At 56.0% G+C, this 18,605-nt stretch overlaps 1 protein-coding gene across 1 annotated transcript; it reads left to right on the forward strand.

Moving 5' to 3' along the window:
• The first annotated feature begins 10,985 nt into the window (after window positions 1–10,985).
• On the forward strand, window positions 10,986–18,388 carry KRT8 (keratin 8). Its single transcript, XM_004601509.3, has 9 exons — window positions 10,986–11,392; window positions 14,164–14,372; window positions 15,490–15,550; window positions 15,980–16,075; window positions 16,571–16,735; window positions 16,935–17,060; window positions 17,488–17,708; window positions 17,833–17,891; window positions 18,023–18,388. The coding sequence occupies exons 1-9, from the start codon at window positions 11,042–11,044 to the stop codon at window positions 18,202–18,204; spliced, it is 1,470 nt and encodes a 489-aa protein (XP_004601566.1). The 5' UTR covers window positions 10,986–11,041; the 3' UTR covers window positions 18,205–18,388.
• Window positions 18,389–18,605: the final 217 nt, after the last annotated feature.

The following is an 18,605-nucleotide window of genomic DNA, read 5'->3' on the forward strand; positions in this document are numbered from 1 at the left end:
CATTTTTTATAAGCAGACTTACTGTATGGTCACTCTTCTCCCCAGTTTTTGATGGAATTGTTTTCTTTTTGGCTGTTGAGTTTAGTGTTGTTTTATATATTTTAGTTATTAACTCTGTGTTAGCCATAAGGTATACAAATGTGTGTGTGTGTGTGTGTGTGTGTGTGTGTGTGTGTGTAGACCCTTTTATTTATCATCACTCCAGCAGGTATGAGGGAAACTTTTCTCTGCACAGGGCCATCTGGACACTAACACCACTGTCCACTGCCTAAACAACACGGGCTGGAGGACAGAAGCAGCTGACCAGAAGAATCACTCAATCTGTTCCATCCTGCACTAAGGCCATGATTTCCGGGGCCCCACCTTCACCCCTGCTCTACAGGAAATACGCACAGATAGGTTTCCATTCTCTACGACTCTTTCTCTTTTTTTCGCTTTTACAACTTTGTGTTCATTTATTGGATGGCGGTGAATCAACAAAGTAATAAAGTCATTCACGATTACGTCTCAGGCGTCCAGTGTTCCAACACTCATCCTTCCACCAGCGTCCACTTTCCTCTGCCGATGCCCCCAGTGTCCCCCCCCCACTCCCCAGTCTGTCTCTATGGTCCCCTCCACCACTGTCCTGGTGTCCAGTAGGGTGTCTTTCAGCCATAGTTTCTTTTGCAGAGCAAAAGCCTTTTAGGTTCATGTTGTTTTACTTGTTTATTTTTGCTTTTACTTTACTTTTGCCAATGGAGTTGAATCTTTGGAAAACATCTTCGAAGTCAATGAATGTTCTATTTATTTTTCCTTGGTGTCATTTATGGATTTCTGCCATCAAAGAGTTTAATCTGTTTTGAATCAGCTCCAATTCCATTCAATCGATTAATGAGTTTTATTTGGAGGCCACACCCTGCAGTGCTCAGGGCTTCACTCATGGCTCTGCTCTCAGGGCTTTCTCGTATCAGTGTTCTGGGGACCCTGTGGGATGCTGGGGAGCAAACCCAGGTTGACAGTACACAAAACAAGTACTGTGCCCATTGTACTATCACTCTGGCCCCTCCAACTCAATTTTATTTATTTATTTTTTCTTTTTCTTTTTTTTTTTGGGGGGGGTCACACTTGGCGACGTTCAGGGGTTACTCCTAGCTCTACATTCAGGAATTACTCCTGGCGGTGATCATATGGGAGACATATGGGATGCTGGGAATCAAACCACGGTTGACTGCATGCAAGGCAAACAAACGCCCTACCCGCTGTGCTATCGCTCCAGTCCCCATCCAACTCAATTTTAAACATCTGTTCTTTCCTACCAAGTCCTATAAAGTATGTCTGAAGCATGCATTTATGTGAAATAAACATTTCCTTGATAAGGTACTTTGGCCAAGGGGACTTAGGTTTATACCAAAGGCTTCATGTGTATAACAATATCCTTATGCCCCTCTGATCTTCATTTCTGGATCTTTGTGTATGTTTGGATTAGTGTAGTTAATGCACATCTGTTGTTTTCACCTGTTCAGCTTCTCTTCCTCTCTTGGTGAATAAAAACTTCCCATTCTTTTTTTTCCCCCTTAATACTTTTATTAGTGAATTGCTGTAGGGTACCGTTATAGACTTACAAATTTTCGTGCTTGCGTACAGTCATACTATGATGGAGTACCCATCCCCCCACCAGTGCCCATTTTCCACCACCAATGATCCCAGCACCCCTCCCCCCATTCACCCCCCCCCCAATCTCCCTTTTGCTTCTTCTAACTAATCTGGCAGAAGCTGAGCCCTCCTATCCAGGGCTCAAGTACAGGATCTGGTCTAGACAAAATGACTGATTTATAGATCCCTGACCACAGTGGTGGGTGGGTTGTGGCATGATCATATGACCTATGTCAGCCCAATGAGATTCAGCTTCGGGATCTTAGCTGCAATGATTGGACAGCAGCTTGGTTCAACATGGAGTTGGACCTCTGAGAAGTAAGGCAAGGAAGGAAAAGGAGATAAGGTTCTGGTATCCATCACCATACCGCAGTCAGCTGCACCAAGAGCCCCAACCCGCAAACTTGCAGTTGTGTTGCAAATAAATGGTCTGGTACTAAAGCCAATTTGAGTTGGGTCACCGTAGCTTGTAATCTGGAGTTTCCAGTGATGGGGTGCAGCTCTGTGTGTGTGTGTGTGTGTGTGTGCGCGCGCGCGAACTGGGGACTGAAGGGTAGGGCTGCTGAGGGTGGTCTGTGCTCAGGTGTGTGTGTGTGTGAGAGAGAGAGAGAGAGAGAGAGAGAGAGAGAGACAGACAGACAGACAGAGGGAGAGGGAGAGGGAGAGGGAGAGGGAGAGGGAGAGGGAGAGGGAAGGGATGGGGGAGTAGGATGGAAGGAGAGGGAGAGAGGGAGGAAGGGAAGAAAAAGAGGAAGGGAGGGAGAAGAGGAAGGAAGGGGGAGAGGGAGGGAGGAAATGGAGGGAAAGGGAGGGAGAGGAGAGGGATGAGGAGAGGGAAGGAGGGAAGGAGGAAGAAAAGGGGGAGAGAAGGGTAGGGTACTTGTCTTGATTGGGCTAACCTGGGTTTAATCCCCAGCACCCCATATCAGGAGTATGACCTGAGCACCACCGGGTGTGGCTTCCTTAAAAAAAAAAAGAGGGAGGGAGAGAAGGAGAGGGAAAGAGACAGGGAGGGTGAGGCTGTGAACACAGAACAGGATGGGGCTGGGCAGGTGAGTGGTTGTTTGTTCTGGCCCAGCACCTGTTTCCCAGCCCTCTACCCAGGGAGAAGCCTGCAGGTACTCAGAAAATTCCTGCTTATCACCAAGAACCTTTGCCCTTTGAGCAAAACCCCTTTTATTTCCACCTAGTTTGAAGCCACATTCCTTAGACTCTTCAAACGAATGTCTAGAGCCACCAGACTTGGTTAGCATCACATCACAGGTGGAGGGCAGCAGTCACATGCCTGGCACTCAGGAGACCCAGGTTGGATCCTTGGCAGTCAGGGTGTCCCCTGAACACTGAGTCTGGGGTCGTCCCAGAGCACTATTGGGTGTGGTCCAGAAACATAAAAACTTGATGGTGAAATCAGAAGAGTGAGAGGGGGTTTGGACTCACATACGGGGGGAGGCAGAGAGCCAGGCTGGTGGGGCTGTGCTGCAGTCAGATTCCACCCAGGTTGGGTTGTGGAGGGCGGGCGGGGGCCCAGCTGGGCGAGGCTGGCCTTGGGACAGCCCTCTTTGGGGGACTCCCTCACCTTGTTCCTGCCTCTCCATACGTTATGATTGCTTTTATGGTGGATGTTCCACCCCAGGCTGGGCCCGCATCTGGCTATTTATGGGACCTGGGTGTCCTTGATCTCTCAGGCAACGAGGCTTTCACTGTTTGCTCCCCTCTGCCTCTTACTTCCCCTTAGCACTTTCCTTTACCAGAACAAATTGATCCTCTAAGTCCAAGATTTTCTTTATCCCACCCCCCTTTATTCAAACACCATGGTTTACCAAGATTTGTCACAGGCATTCAATAGTCTAACCCCGAACCCACCACCACTGTCACCTTCCCTCCAACCATTGTCCCCATTTCCCCAACCACCCCTCAAGCCCACTTCCGTAGTAGACCCACAATAATTTATTTTATATTGCTCGTTACTATTAAATGACTAGCAGAACGATCAAAAAATATTTCCGGGGGCTGGAGCGATAGCACAGCAGGTAGGGCGTTTGCCTTGCACGCAGCTGACCCGGGTTTGATCCCCGGCATCCCATATGGTCCCCCAAGCACCGCCAGGAGTAATTCCTGAGTGCAAAGCCAGGAGTAACCCCTGAGCATTGCTGGGTGTGACCCAAAAAGCAAAAAAAAAATATTTCCGTAGAAGAAAATTTGTAAGAACTGTTCTGTCTCACCATGGGGACATGAAGTCCTCGTCTGAGGGCTTACTAAGCTGTTGTTGCAAGTTCAGCCTTCTGCATTCATGATTTTGTTAGTCGAGATTGGTTGGCATCTGTGTTACATTCCATCCAATCTGTTGTGCTCCTACTGGGATGTAAGTATTGTAGATTTTGGAGATGTCCAGAAAATACAGAATATTCAGTTGGGCAGTCCAGCTGGAAGCATGGTGGCAGCTTTGGGGTGTAGGAGCAGCTGCTGGGGTCTTGTTTGGGCAGGCGCTGGCCCTTCCCACTCTGAGATCACCCCAGAGGTCTCATTTGGGAACAGGTGTCTGGGAAGTTTTTGTGGGCAGGCGATCCCTTTTGAAATTTGTTGATAGGTCTCTGGAACAAGGCCGGTAGATGACTTTACGTGGCATAGGCGGTGAGCCGTGGGAGTGGATGCAGGGACTTCTGGAAGTATGGGGGGTTGGGGGGCGGTTGCCCATCCCTGCTCTCAGAAGACCTGGAAGTTCCAACTTTTCTGCCAGGATGCTTGCTTCCTTGGGTGGGCCAAGGGTGGACCAGGACACGGGCATGTGTTGATCCAACTGCCCTCTGAGCTTCCGAGGGGGGTTGGGCATAACTTCTGCCTGGGTACACCATGGATCCCAGCCCACCCCACCAAGTGACCGTTCCGACTAGACCAAGGTAGATGAGGATCAAGGGAAAGACTGAGAATGACCTCAAGTATGGCCTGTACCTGGAGGAGGCTGGCCCCAACGACCAGGAGGACACCTCAGCCCCCACCCATGCAAGGGTGCTCGGAGCTTGCCCCAAGATGTGGAAGGGCCACTGGCAGGGTATCAGCTCAAGGGACCCTTGTCTTCACCTGGAGCTGGCCTGGGTGCCAGGACTCGTGTCAGTGTGGGGGATAACCTGGGACTTTGACGAGGAATAGCAGGTATCTGTCGTTCAGAGGTTCTTATCTCAACCCCTCAAGATAAGCAAGTACCTGGGGGATGTTTATCCTCTTTATCAGTGCAGCCCCGGTTGCCCTGAGACACTGTGGCAGGGTGCTGGGCTCCCAGGGAGGCCTGACTCCCAGCAACACCCTAGCCCCTTCCTGCCCTGCCTGCCTCCTGCCTCCTACTCACCTTTCCTGGTTCTCACCTCATACTGGTGAGTGAGCCACAGGACCAAGAGCACAGGAGAGAACCACGCAGCCAGCCCCATGGGCGTGTTCCGTAACCTCGTCAGGCAAAAGTGGACATAGGCACCCACCTGCAGGGTCATCATCAAGGGCAAATGAATGACTATTTGTAAGGAGTTGTTGGTATCATGTAGGTGTTTCTATCATTGTTGCTTTGTTTTTGAACCCAGTGTTGAGGGGACCATAAGGGCTCTTGGGGATTCAAACCTGGGTCAGCCATGTGCAAGGCAAGCACCTGCTGTATTATCTCTCTGTCCTGGAAGTGTCATTGTTACAGTGTTAGAATAAGTAGCCTTGTATTTTCACTTTTTTTTGCGGGGGAGTCTGTTTTGGGGCCACTCCCTAGAGATGCTCAGGGATTCCTCCTGACTCTGCACTCAGGAATCTCTCCTGGTGGCACTCAGGGGACCATAGAGGATGCTGGGTATCGAAACCCAGGTTGGCCACATGCAAGGCAAAACCCTACCTATTGTACTATCTCTCTGTACTTCCACTCTAATTTTTTTCAGGACATCCCCAACAAGTAGCACACACTTCGCCTCAGCTGAAGGAAACTCCACCTGCCCTAAGAATGTTTTCTCTTGCTGCAGTGGAGCTGTGGGAGGTGGAAAGGTGCTAGAATGGGTTTGAAGCAAGAGTGCCATAAGGTTTAAGAAAAAACAGACAAAAGAGAGAAAAGTATGGGTCAGGAACTCACAGACTTGTGAACTGAGGGTTCCATTCTCCATCACATTCCATATTTATTGTCTTAATTCCAAATCAGATTGGAGAGATAGAACGGCGGGTAAGGCATTTACCTTACATGCGGCAGACCCGGGTTTGATTCCTCTGTCCCTCTTGGAGAGCTCAGCAAGCTACCGAGAGTATTCCGCCCTCACGGCAGAGTCTGGCAAGCTCCCCGTGGCATATTCGATATGCCAAAAATAGTAACAAGTCTCACCAAATGGCATCTTCTCAATTTTTAGCGCTTTTCCTGCTCTGCTGTTTCTTTCTTTTGCTTTTGTACCACCCTGGGGGGGTGTTCAAGGGAATGCTCCTTGTGATGCTCAGAGACATTATCCTTATATCAGAGGCCGATTTGAGTAGCAAACTCAACTCTGTTAGATGTGCATGCTCTGGATGGACAATGAAGAGGATGCGTGCCAAGGACTGAACAGATCCAAGTGCATCCCTTCCACCTGGCTTGCCGAGTCAGCCAGAGGGCATCTCATTTGGGGTCAGAGGGTGTGAAGGTGAGAAGGGGGAGGGGCTCCCATCTCTTTTCTCCGTGCTATGGCTCATTGCTGCTTCCCTCCCCACACTTGTTCTAATCACTTTCAATCACATCTCTGACAAAATCAAATTTTCAGGGACGGGGCACCTGAGCGATCGTACAGTGGGCAGTGCCCTTGTTTTGCATGTGGCTAACCTGGACTCGATCCCTGGCATCCCAAATGGTGCCCTATGCACCACCAGGAGTAATTCCTGAGCACAGAGCCAGGAATAACCCCTGAGCATCTCTAGGTGTGGCAATGAAACAACAACAATAACAACAACAACAATAAAAAACACAAATAAACAAACTAATATCAAAGTTTTAGGAACCTGAAAGATAGTACAGTGGGTAGGGTCCTTGCTTTGCCTGCGGCCAACCTGGGTTCAATGCTTGGCTCCAAATAAGGGTTCCCTGAGATTTTCCAGATGTGATCCCCTAGTACAAAGTAAGAAGTAAACCCTGAGTACAAGCTGGGTGTGCCCCCCCCGCCCCCCTCACAAATAAAATCAATGGTTCTTCTAGCCCTGAGTGCAGAGCCAGGAGTAACCCCTGATCACCCCCAGGTATGGACCAAAAGACAAACAAAAATCAAAATTGGGAGAATTTATTGGTAGGATTCTAATCTTCTGTGGGTAAAGGTGGTGGCAGGACATGCATCAGAGACCTCAGAGTGGGGAGGATTTGAAAGTCCTAATCTAAACCCAAAAAGCAAATAAAAAGAAAGGAAGTCCTAATCTAAACCCTTACCTAGGAACTGGGGCGTAGCACACATACTTGCATGAATCAGGCCCTGACTTCAATGCCCAGACCCCCCAATGAGTATGTACATGAGAACAAAAAGGGAACCGGCAACCAAACTCTGAGCTGACCTGGAAGTCCTACGGGCACCCCGACAGCTGGTGGGTGTCATTTTCTGTGCTGAGGGCCAGGAGCTGTAGCTTCTGAGCAGCCGCCCATTGTCGACAGCAGTTAGTCACCCTGGGAGAGGCACTGTCACCAGGCACTGAGCTTTCACCGAGCATGACCTGAGGCACAGAGCACAAAAGCCCCATCAAATCAGCTCTATTATTCATGTGTGACTTTCTCCCCTTTGTCCACACCATCTGTGGCTTCCTGCTTCAACAGTTCCTGCAGCTTTGATACTCAGCTCGGCTCTTGCAAGGCCAGCAATAAGTTTTTTTTTTTTTTTTTTTTTTTTGGTTTTTGGGTCACACCCGGCGATGCACAGGGGTTACTCCTGGCTCTTCACGTAGGAATTACCCCTGGCGGTGCTCAGGGGACCATATGGGATGCTGGGATTAGAACCCGGGTTGGCCGCGTGCAAGGCAAACGCCCTACCCACTGTGCTATTGCTCCAGCCCCAAGCAATAAGATTTTAAACCACCCAAATTTTCAAGAGATTTCAGCTGTTAGAGGAGAGGCCCCCATGACAAATCTAGAGCCAACGACCTCTTTCCTTTTGGCCTCTGAACAAAATCTTCCCTTCTTGCTCCCAACTCAGGAGTCGGCCCTGAAGGTTCCCACTGGATGCTTGGGGTTAATTTCTGCTTTTAGGGTACTTTGTGTGTGTGTGTGTGTGTGTGTGTGTGTGTGTGTGTGTGTGTGTGTTAATGGCTTTATTGAGCTGTAATTCACATACCATGCAGTTTGACTATCTGAAGTGTCCAGTTAGATGGTTTTCAGATGGTGCAACCTTCAGCACAGTAGAATGTAGAATGTTCTTTCTGCTCCCCTGAGGACCCAATGCTCTTTGGTCAATCCCTCCCTTTCCTCTGGCCCGGGGACCAGGAATCTGGTTTCTGACTCTGGGTTTGCCTGCCCTGGGTGTGTCCTGTGTCCTGGGTGCAATCATGCTGCGGGGGTTGGGGGCTAGGCCCCGCAGGGCAAGTGTTGCCAAGGCCCCTCCTTCTCTGTGGCTCATTCCCGTGTTTCGTTCCTTCCAGTGGGAATCACAGGGTGCTTCTTCCTTCATCACTTGGTCATCTTGGGGGGCTTCCGTTTTGGCTCTCCTGAAGCGCGCTGCTGGGAACATGGGGGTCTCTGTCCACAGGGGGTCTCTGTCTCTGTGTCTGAGAACTTGGTCAGAACACTGGCTCCCAGGATAGCACGGAGGGGTCCTCAGCTCCCCTGTATGCCCACCTCAGGCCTGGCCTGGACTCAGCTGTCTCTGCAGGGCTCAGGATGGCCTGGGCATTCTGGGGTGTGGGGTTCTGCTCCCCCCTCCCCACCTTCTGCTCTCTGGGAACCACAGTTTGGGGTCAAAAGGCCCCTGCAACCCACTTTCCTGAACGAGGCGGGTGCTGGGCTTGCGGCTAAGGAGCCAGATGTGGTGGCCGCCCAGGCCAGTCTTGTCTTCACTCACCCCTTAGTTCTAACCCTGGGGGGGCATTCCCTTCTCCCCTCACCCTGGACTCCCAGGCAGGGGCCCTCCAGCCACCAGCTTTGGCCTTCTTGTCGACTAACGCTGGGTTTGGTAGATCAGCGAGGGGGTGGTGCAGGCGCAGGGCGATAGCAGGAAGAGGATGAGTGGAGGAACACACCCTCCCCCTCTCCAGGACCAGGAGTGTTCGGGGCTCCCCCATGCGAGAGAGATCTGGGCCGGCTGTGTGAGCTCTGGGCCAGCACTGTAATGTGGCAAGCATGCAGGGTCTTTTGCAGCCCGATTTGTTCTTCTCTGAAACAAAAATGTTCTCTTGGAATCAGGGGAGGAGGGAGGGTAGGCGTGGGAAAGTGCTCAGAAGGCTGGAGGGGCTGGAGGGCTGTTTTGGGTGCAAGACTGCCCGTGGGGTCTCTCCTGTTCTACTCTGTCCAGGTGCAAAGAGTGCGGCCAGGGAGGGAGGAGCGGGGAGCGGGTGTCCTCCCCCAGGGCTGCTGGACTCGTCTGACCAGCCCTTCCCTCCCTCTCCTTCCGCCTCCCTGCCCCTGGTTGGCACCAGCCCAGCCCTCCTCCCTTTGGTTGGGAGAAGTCTGTCGGCCTAGCTGGGAGAGATGTCTGTTGGGGTGTGTATGGGGGGTGGGGACGTGGCCCATATTCAAACCACGCAGGAAAATTGAGCATTGTTTAAAGGTGCAGGGAGGGGGCTCGTGCAAACAGGTACTGGCTGGATTTGCCTGGCTGGCTGGAGCCGGGAGGGTGGAGAGGAAAGAGGGGAGGGAGAAAGGGACGTGGTCATTGTGTCCTCTCAGAACTGGTCTTCAGAACCTGTCCTTTTTTAGTTGCCTGCATGCGCACCTGAGTGTGTGTGTGCGCACGCGCGCGCGTGTGAGCATGAGTGCACATGTGTGTGCATGTGAGTGTGTATGTGTGCACAAGTGTGCACATATGCATGACTGAGTATGAATCTCTGTGTGTGTGTGTCTGTGTCTGTGTGTGTGTGTGTGTGTGACAGGAGCTGGTCTGAATGCCTGTCTTTTGCATTCATGTCTGTCCCCCAGGGAAGGGACTTTTGGCGCACCTGCTTTCCTTGGAGAAGGATGGCATGGAGGACCGTGTGTACCTCTGGGAGGTGGGGACGTGGGCATCTGAGTTAGCACCTTTCCTGGGTTGGGGGCGCTGTGTGCTGCCTCACCCCACCTGCCCCCAGGGGGGTCTGAATCACCTGGGACTCCCCACAGAGAATCCTTAATTGCAGCTGGAATCTTTGCCTCCAGGACCCAAACCTCCTGCCTCTGCCCACAGTCGCCCCGCCTGGCCCCACCCAGGCCGGGCCTGCCTCACTCCGCAGGTGCCTGCCTGCCAGGCCCCAACTGCTATCCTGACTCACCCCAGTAACGGGTTCAGGGAGACAGGTGCAGCTTCCCTCTCCCTGGGGAGGGACAGGGAACTTGGTGGCTCTGACTTCCCCTCACCCACTGATCCTGAGCGTCTGCCCCGCCATGCCCGAGATCAGTGAGGAGGAGGCCAGCCAGGACGGGCCTCTGCAGCTCCCTGCCCCCCTCTGCCTCTTTCAGTCCCACTCTTGTCTCCAAGGGAGTGAGGCGCCCCCCCCCCCAGTCCCACGGTGTGAGGGGGGCGTGAGTCTGGGCCCAGGCCCCGTGCACCCAGAGCCCAGCAGAGGCCCGCTGGGGTGTGCAGTGCCTCACCCCAGCCCCCACCGGCCCTGCAAGGGTGCTGAAGGCACAGTGGGAAGCTAGGGGAGCCGAGGCCAACCGTGACCTCGGGGTTCCCGGACTCTGAACCCAGCTCCTACCCGGGCAGCCCTTCCGATAGCCCGGAGTGGGGCGGAGAACTCAGGGTGGTATCTGGGGGTGGGGGGTGGGGGCGCGGGTGCTGGTGGCACGGGGAATCTGTCTGCTCTGCCTACCTCGCCTTGAGGAAAGTTCCTGCAAGAAGGGGCTATGTCCTGGGGCTAGTGCCGCTCTTTGTGTGTGTGTGTGTGTGTGTGTGTGTGTGTGTGTGTGTGTGTGTGTGTGGTGGAGGGGGTGGATTCTCTGGGTGGATGGGAGTGGGCGCAGGCCTAGGCGGGATCCCCCAGGCAGGGCCCGGGCTTGGGAGGTGCGGGAGCGGGTTCCCCTTGGAGCGGCTCTCTGCTGCCCCCACCTGAGCTCTGCGGCCAGCCTGGCGGCAGGTGTTGGGTTCCGCCCAGCCCCTGGCCCAGCCACTCAGGTACCAGGCCAGTCCCCCTCCCCCAGGGCTGGGCTCTCTTTTATAAAGGGCCCGGCTGGCGAGCTGTCCCCCATCTGGAAGCAGCCACTGGATCCGTCTAGAGTTTCTGTCCCACCTGCCTCTGGCTTGCTCCCACCCCAGCTGCCACCATGTCCATGAAGGTCACCCAGAAATCCTACAAGATCTCCTCGACGTCGGGCCCCCGGAGCTTCAGCAGCCACTCGTACTCCAGTGGGCCCGCCTCGCGCGTCGTCAGCTCCTCCACCCTGACCCGGATGGGCAGCACCAGCGGCGGCCGGGCTAGCTTCAACAGCAGCATGAGCCTCATGGGGGGCTACGGGGGCGTGGGCAGCATGGGGGGCATCACAGCTGTCACGGTGAACCAGAGCCTGCTCAAACCCGTGCCGCGGGAGGTGGACCCCAACATCCAGGCCGTGCGCATCCAGGAGAAGGAGCAGATCAAGACCCTCAACGACAAGTTCGCCTCGTTCATCGACAAGGTGAGCGCGGCCGCGCGGTCCCCCGGGGCGCGCCCCACCCACCCTGCAGACTCCCTCACGACGGTGCCGGGGACGCACGCGCTGCGGAGAGGGGCTGGGCGAGGCCGACTTGCGCGCCGGGGGCCTGCTCTCCCACCCCGACCCCAACCCCGACGCCAGCTCCGACCTATCCCGTCCAGGTTCAGCCTGCGGGTAGCGGCGACTCCTTTTTGTCCCCCACCCCCACCCCAAGCAGGGGTGCCCAAGGCACCAGCGGGCTTGTCTGGGGTTCTCTTGTCGCGCGCTCTTAAAGGGGGGTTTGCTTTGAAAGCGGGCAGGGAGTGGGCGTCCAGAGTCAAACAGGCACTATTGATCGAGGCCTTGGGCGCTGCGCGTCGGGGCGTGGACACCAGCATGAGTCACGCTTGGCCCCTGCGCAGGGCCTGCCCCGCTTTCTGGGGGGTGGGGGGGCGCGCTCCCCTGCACGTTGGAGCGCTCGGCATCCGGGGCGGCGGGGGTGTGCGGGGTGCGGCGGGAGGGACTGAAGCAGGTCCCCTCGGGGATCCAAAGTCTGCGGGGCGTTGGCCACCCCGCCCGGCTTCCTGTCCGCCCGGAGCCCAGACTTTATTACGGCTCCAGATAAGGCGCGTGTCCGCCCAAGCCCTTCCCGCTCTCCACTCGGCCCCTGCCCCGGTCACTCTTGCTTCTCCAGCCCCACCCCCCGGCTTGCTTGGCCCGGGCCCGACGCGGCCGTTGGGTTTTGCAGCCCTGGAGGTTTGGGGCCTCTGGGGCCCCGGATTGGCCCCTCCCTGCTGACTGGCTCCGGGGAGGCATTGTGGGAACGGAGGGAGGGAAATCCCGGGCCAGAGGTGCGCCCTCGGGAATTGGAGTCCCGGGCACCTGGTCCTTGGCTCTGGGCGCTGCGCCGCCGACCGACCGTGGCTCCACGCACCCCCCCCCTCCCCCGACTTGATGTCCTGAAGGGGTTTGGGCAGCTTGAGGTCCTCAGGCGCCTCCGCCTTTCCCGCCCCCCCCAGGTGCGGTGCAGCTGGGCCACCAGGGAAGCCGTCCAGGAAAGCTGGATATGATCATTACTTTATTTAAAATCATTTTATGTCGGAAAACTTTGGGGATAGACCCTGGTGAGAGGGATTCTTCGAAGACCGCCCCCCACCAGCCCCCGAATTCAATTAAGTTTACAATTTGGGGCCGATGAAGGATGAAGAAAAATGTATTCCTTCCTCTTACAACACATTTATTATTTCCTTTAAATTTTTTTTTTTCTGACATGTCATAGTTAAAATCTGGATTCTGGGAGTCCTGGGAATTAGGATTTTTTTACCTTCTGGATTCAGGGGGGTGGGGGAGGGGTTCCGGGTGGGTGGGGTCTCTTGGGGAGGAGGATATCTTAAGTTTGCACCTTTGTGTCTCCTGTACCCTAATGACCTCCCTGTGAGCAGAGATGCAGTTCCCCAAGGTTCTTCCCCAAGGCTGGAAGAGAAACAGACCCAGGGAGGGGAAGCCACTGCCCTTGGGTTCGAAGCTTTGATTAGTAACTGACCCCAGTTAAAACCTTCCTCCTGACCAGTGCTCTGGGGAGCTCAAAGGTCCCTGCAATGTCTATGCATTTCTCAGAGCCACTCACATAATAACGATGATGAAAACTGTTCTTTGATTGAAGTCTGCATTCCCCCAACCCCAGTCTTATTGGAGTCTCAATCAAGGTGTGCTTTGGAGAAGGGCGGGGAGACCCAAGAGAGAGCACAGCTAGTAGAGTTCTGGGTTTGCATGCAGAACCCCCCAGATGGTTCCCTGAGCCCTGCCAGGAGGGACCCCCGAACACAGAGCCAGGCATAAGCCCTGGGCCCTGTCGGCTGTGGCTCCAAAACCAAAACCAAAAGTAAATTAAAAAAAAACCCTGTTTATTTTTTGGGGGTGAAGGTGGGGGTTGGAGCTTGGACGTTCCCAAGCAGTGTTCAGGCACCCTTGGATAGGGAGGGTCCTCCTGGGGATACCTGGGATGGGTAGCTAATGAGAGGGCTAGGGGTGTGGCATGCTTGGGCCCGTGGCCTCCAGGCAGTGTGGGGGCCTCCTGGCTACATGGCTGTAAGGATAGTGCTTAGTGGGGGGTGGTAGGGGGTGGGGTGGGTACCCACCAGGGCTCTAACTGGAATCAGATGTATGCTTTGGAGTGCCCTAATCCCCCTGAGCTATTTCTCCTGTCCCCTTTTTATTTGTTTCTGCTTCCATCTCCCTCCCCCCACACACACTCAACTGTGCCTGGGGCTACTCCAGGCTCCCCACTCTCCTGGGAACCCAACTGGGAGTTTTGCGCATGCATAGCTTGAATGTTAGTCCTTGACCCCAAACCTGGCCATTTTTGGTGACCTGTGGTATGCAATGTAAGTCACTGAAACTTCACTTGCTCAGGAGACCTGACTTTTCTCATCACTCCCCTAGATATCTTCACCCCCCAGCCCCCACTCCCTGCCCCTAGCTGCCTACCTCCTCACCCCCTGGTCTCTCTCAGGCCATACCTAGGCTTCCCCCAAGGGTTCGCCAGGTTCCAGGAAACCTCAACCGTGGTTTGAGGAAGTCTGAGACTTGGCCTGAGGTGTGCGTTTATGTTTTGGTTGTGGTGTCGGGGTGTCCTCCCGCCTCTGTGCTGGGGGCCCACTCCTGGTTATGGTCAGAGGACCACGAGGCGCCAGGAGAGACCCCGCGCTCGGCTCATGCCCTGCTTTCTCCCCCCCGTGACGTGGGTCTCCCTTGCTTCCTCCTTCCCCTGGTAGGTCCGGACTCTGGAGCAGCAGAACAAGATCCTGGAGACCAAATGGAGCCTCCTGCAGCAGCAGAAGACGTCACGCAGCAACATGGACAACATGTTCGAGAGCTACATCAACAACCTGCGGCGGCAGCTGGAGGGGCTGGCCCAGGAGAAGATGAAGCTGGAGGTGGAGCTCGGCAACATGCAGGGGCTGGTGGAGGACTTCAAGAACAAGTGAGCCTCCCTCCGGCCTTCCTACATCCTATGCTCACGCCCACATGATAAACCTGAAGTCATCCTCTTATGCCACTGTCCCCCCACCCCCCACCCCACCCCACCTCCACCCATGGCCCTCTACTGGTTGGGCAGTGCAGCCCTATATTCACAGAGACGACTCAGAGCAGGGTTCTCAGGAGAGTAGAGGTTTTTTATTTTTCTTTTTGGTCACATCCGGGCTGGATCGATAGCAGAGCAGGTAGGGCATTTGCCTTGCATGTGGTCAACCTGGGTTCGATTCCTCCGCCCTTCTTGGAGAGCCCAGCAAGCTACTGAGAGTATCCCGCCCGCACGGCAGAGCCCGGCAAGCTCCCCGTGGCGTATTCGATATGCCAAAAACAGTAACAAGTCTCACAATGGAGACGTTACTGGTGCCCGCTCGAGCAAATCAATGAGCAATGGGATGACAGTGATAGTGATAGTGGGTCACACTGGGCGATGCACAGGGGTTACTCCTGGCTCTGCACTCAGGAACTACCCCCGGGCGGTGCTCAGGGGACCATATGGGATGCTGGGAATCGAACCCGGGTCGGCAGCATGCAAGGCAAATGCCCTACCCGCTGTGCTATCGCTCCAGCCCCAGGAGAGTAGAGGTTTGTGCCCAATGTCCTGGTGTCACTGAGAACGACATCTTTCCGTTTTCAATCTCAGAAGTGCCCGGATTTGGGCATCACATCCTATGCTCATGCCAACGTGATAAACCTAAGATGGGACAGGTAGCCAGCGGCCTCTGGTGCATACACTTTTGGCCCTGCCCGGTCTGCATTCATTCTTTCCGTCTGATATCCAGCACACCCTAGAAAGTTCTGTCCAGCTCTCACGGAGTCCCTGTTGCTCACCCCCCACCCCCACACGCCCAGACCAGTGTGCGATTTGCATTCTCCTCTCCACACCTTCCCCTTCGGAAAATTTCAGTGGCTGGAGGGTTGCTTGAGGGGGCAGAAGGGCCAGCCCAGCCCTCTCCTACCTTGCCTCTCTAGGAACTGAAACTCCGAGATATCCTTGTGACCCTCCAAGACTTAGAGACGTTGCATCTTTGCCTTCGCTCTCTGACGCTGTGGCTTTTCTTCTCCAGGTATGAGGATGAGATCAATAAGCGCACAGAGATGGAGAATGAATTTGTTCTCATCAAGAAGGTAAGGGAGAGCCCCCCCACACTTGCTATGCCCCTGCCCTGCCCCAGCGGTGGTGGCTGGGGTTTAGAGATTCAAGGAGGGCTTTCTGGATTATGCTAATATGGCTTTCTGGTTATGCTAATAATTATGCTAATTATGCTAATCATCCCTAAATGCTACTGGGACAGCATCCTGCTCTCTCCTGGAGAAACAGCCTGGGGGGAAATGAGGAGGAGGAGGAGGTGGAGGAGGAGGAGGGGGAATGTGGACAGGGCAGAGCACTGTAGGCTGTAATATCTGGCTTTCGGATGCAGGTGCAATGGTCTGAGGTGGCTTTCAAGGTGGGGGGCGCAGTGAGTGAGAAGTTCTAAATCTAAGGCTTGGGGTGGACTTAGGGCTGGCCTGGGGGTGATCGTGGGCCTCAGCGCTGGCTCCCCTCCCGCACCCCAGGACGTGGATGAAGCTTACATGAACAAGGTGGAGCTGGAGTCCCGCCTGGAAGGGCTGACCGATGAGATCAACTTCTACAGGCAGCTGTATGAAGAGGTGCGTGCTGGAAGCTTGGGGAGACTGACCCCCCCAGTCCACCCGAGGCTCCTCCCAGCCCCGGACTCCCTCCGATGAGGCCCCCATGGCCTCCTTGCAGCCCCTGTGCGGTGATGTCCTGTTACCTTCCATGAGATGAGCTCACGGGCTCAGAGAACCCGATCAGACCCCGGTGGTGTCGGGCACAGCCCTGTCCCGGCCACACTCCGTTCCACGACAGCCTCTGCGGGCATCTCTGGGGCCTGCTGGCTGGGCTCAGGACTGGCCACTGAGAGCATGGGAGGGCTCGTCCCCGGGAGTCCCCTCCCAGCCCAGGTTCCTGACTCCTGTGCTGGGGGTGCCCGTCCTTGTCATTTTCTGAGCCTGTCGCCGCCGCCGCCCGAACCCTAACCGCCACCTGTTCCTTGCCCCCACCCAGTCTCCTAAGGAAGCTCTCCTACAAAGTGGGGGCTCTGCCTGGGGGGGGCAGGCCTTACGCCGTCTCTCCCTGCACAGGAGATCCGTGAGCTGCAGTCCCAGATCTCGGACACAGCTGTGGTCCTGTCCATGGACAACAGCCGCACCCTGGACCTGGACGGCATCATCGCCGACGTCAAGGCCCAGTACGAGGCCATCGCCAACCACAGCCGGGCTGAGGCGGAGAGCATGTACCAGATCAAGGTGAGGGGCCGCGTCCCCGGGCTGGCTTTCCCCTGCCTAGTCCGGGAGGGACGAAGAATGTCCAGCCTCCTATGAGCTGGGTCTGCTGCATGGGTGCTGGGAGATGGCACTGTCCTGGGGAATCGGTGTGCATGGGGTGGGGGGTGCTGTCCCTGGGACCCCCCACTCTCCCCGTCTCACCCCCGGACCCCTGCCGCAGTACACAGAGCTGCAGAAGTTGGCTGGAAAGCACGGGGAAGACCTCCGCCGCACGAAGACGGAGATTTCCGACATGAACCGCAACATCACTAGGATCCAGGCGGAGATCGAGGGCTACAAAAACCAGGTAGGGGCGGGAGAGACTCCAGGGACGAGGGAGGAGATAAGGCAGGAAGGGGTGAGTCCGAGGGAGTTGGCAGGAGCAGGTGCCTCCTAGCCTCTCGACTGCTCCTAGGGGTTGAGGGGTGGGCACAGGGGTTCCTGGGACCATGGTGGGGGGGTCAAAGGGCAGGGAGATCAGGCCCCTGGCTCCCTCTCTCCCTGTCCAGCTTCCTTTTATTGGACGTTCGTCTCATGCTAGATTGGGTCCTGCTACTTTAAATCTAGAAAGATGCCTGGGCCCCTGAGTGTGAGAGGTAGGGGTGGGGGCCCCAGGCGAGGGCCCTGGGGAGACGACTCCCGGTCCCGCCTTGGAGCTGCGTGGGGCTGTCAGGGAGGGCACGAGGCATCCGGCTCTGCTCACCCCGTTCACCTGCCGTCCTCTCCCCGCCCAGAGAGCGACCCTGGAGGCGGCCATCTCGGACGCGGAGCAGCGCGGGGAGCTGGCCCTCAAGGATGCCAGGAACAAGCAGGCCGAGCTGGAGGCCGCCCTGCAGAGGGCCAAGCAGGACATGGCGCAGCAGCTGCGCGAGTACCAGGAGCTGATGAACGTGAAGCTGGCGCTGGACATCGAGATCGCCACCTACCGCAAGCTGCTGGAGGGCGAGGAGAGCCGGTGGGTGGCCAGAGCAGCCTTCAGGACACGGGGGCGTCTCAGAGGGCCTTGGGGAAAGGGTGGGGCCCGAGTTCTGCTGTCTGGGCAGGGTGGGTCCTGACATCCCCTCTGTCCTCTGGTCCAGGCTGGAGTCTGGTATGCAGAACTTGAGCATCCACACCAAGACTTCCAGCGGCTACGCAAGTGAGTGTCTCATCCTGGCCCTGTCCCTCCTGCAGCTGGGGGTACCGGGGCCCCTTGGTCCACAGCAAAGCCCGCCCCTCTGGGTGAGGGTGGGCTTCGGCGCTTAACCGGCTGCCTCTGCCCCTGGCCAGGTGGGTTGAGCTACGGCAGCCTCCCGAGCCCCGGAATGACCAGCCTGAACTCCAACTTCAGCTCCATCGGCAGCCCTGGCGGCTTCACTCGGGTCAGCTCCACCAAAGCCGTGGTGGTGAAGAAGATCGAGACCCGGGACGGGAAGCTGGTGTCTGAGTCCTCCGACGTCCTGTCCAAGTGAAGGGCCGCCTCGGGCCCTCCTCGCATCTTTGGGCGCCGGAGTTGCTCAGGGGCGACTAGAGGTTGGAGACAGACCTGAAGCTCAGCTCCTCAGATGCTCCGGGGCAGATGTCCCCCGGGGTACCCCACCCCACGGTCCCCTCCCCCAAGTGAAGGCTCACCGAAGTGTCTTTTCCAAAATAAAGTCCCAGTGGTTCTGTCACCCCACCTGGCTGCGTGCTTCCCTTGGCCGATGGGTGGGAGAAGGACGGGCAGGCGGCTTCTTGAGGGGTCAGAAATATGGGGGTCCTAGAAAGGGGGGTGGTCACGGGGAGTTTGGCCACTTCCTGGCTGTTCCCAGAGACTGGTTACCTGGCTCACTCAATCACCCCCCCACCAGCAGGGGGCGGAAGAGCTTCAGGT

The sequence above is a fragment of the Sorex araneus genome, chromosome 2 (genome assembly GCF_027595985.1).
Source record: "Sorex araneus isolate mSorAra2 chromosome 2, mSorAra2.pri, whole genome shotgun sequence".
NCBI classification, from domain to species: Eukaryota; Metazoa; Chordata; class Mammalia; order Eulipotyphla; family Soricidae; genus Sorex; species Sorex araneus.

Coding starts and splice junctions, on each gene's coding strand:
- KRT8 (XM_004601509.3), top strand. CDS start 11,042: ATGTCCATGAAGGTCACCCAGAAATCCTACAAGATCTCCTCGACGTCG. Junction 15,551..15,979: donor AATTTGTTCTCATCAAGAAG/GTAAGGGAGAGC, acceptor CCCGCACCCCAG/GACGTGGATGAAGCTTACAT. Junction 17,709..17,832: donor CTGGAGGGCGAGGAGAGCCG/GTGGGTGGCCAG, acceptor CCTCTGGTCCAG/GCTGGAGTCTGGTATGCAGA.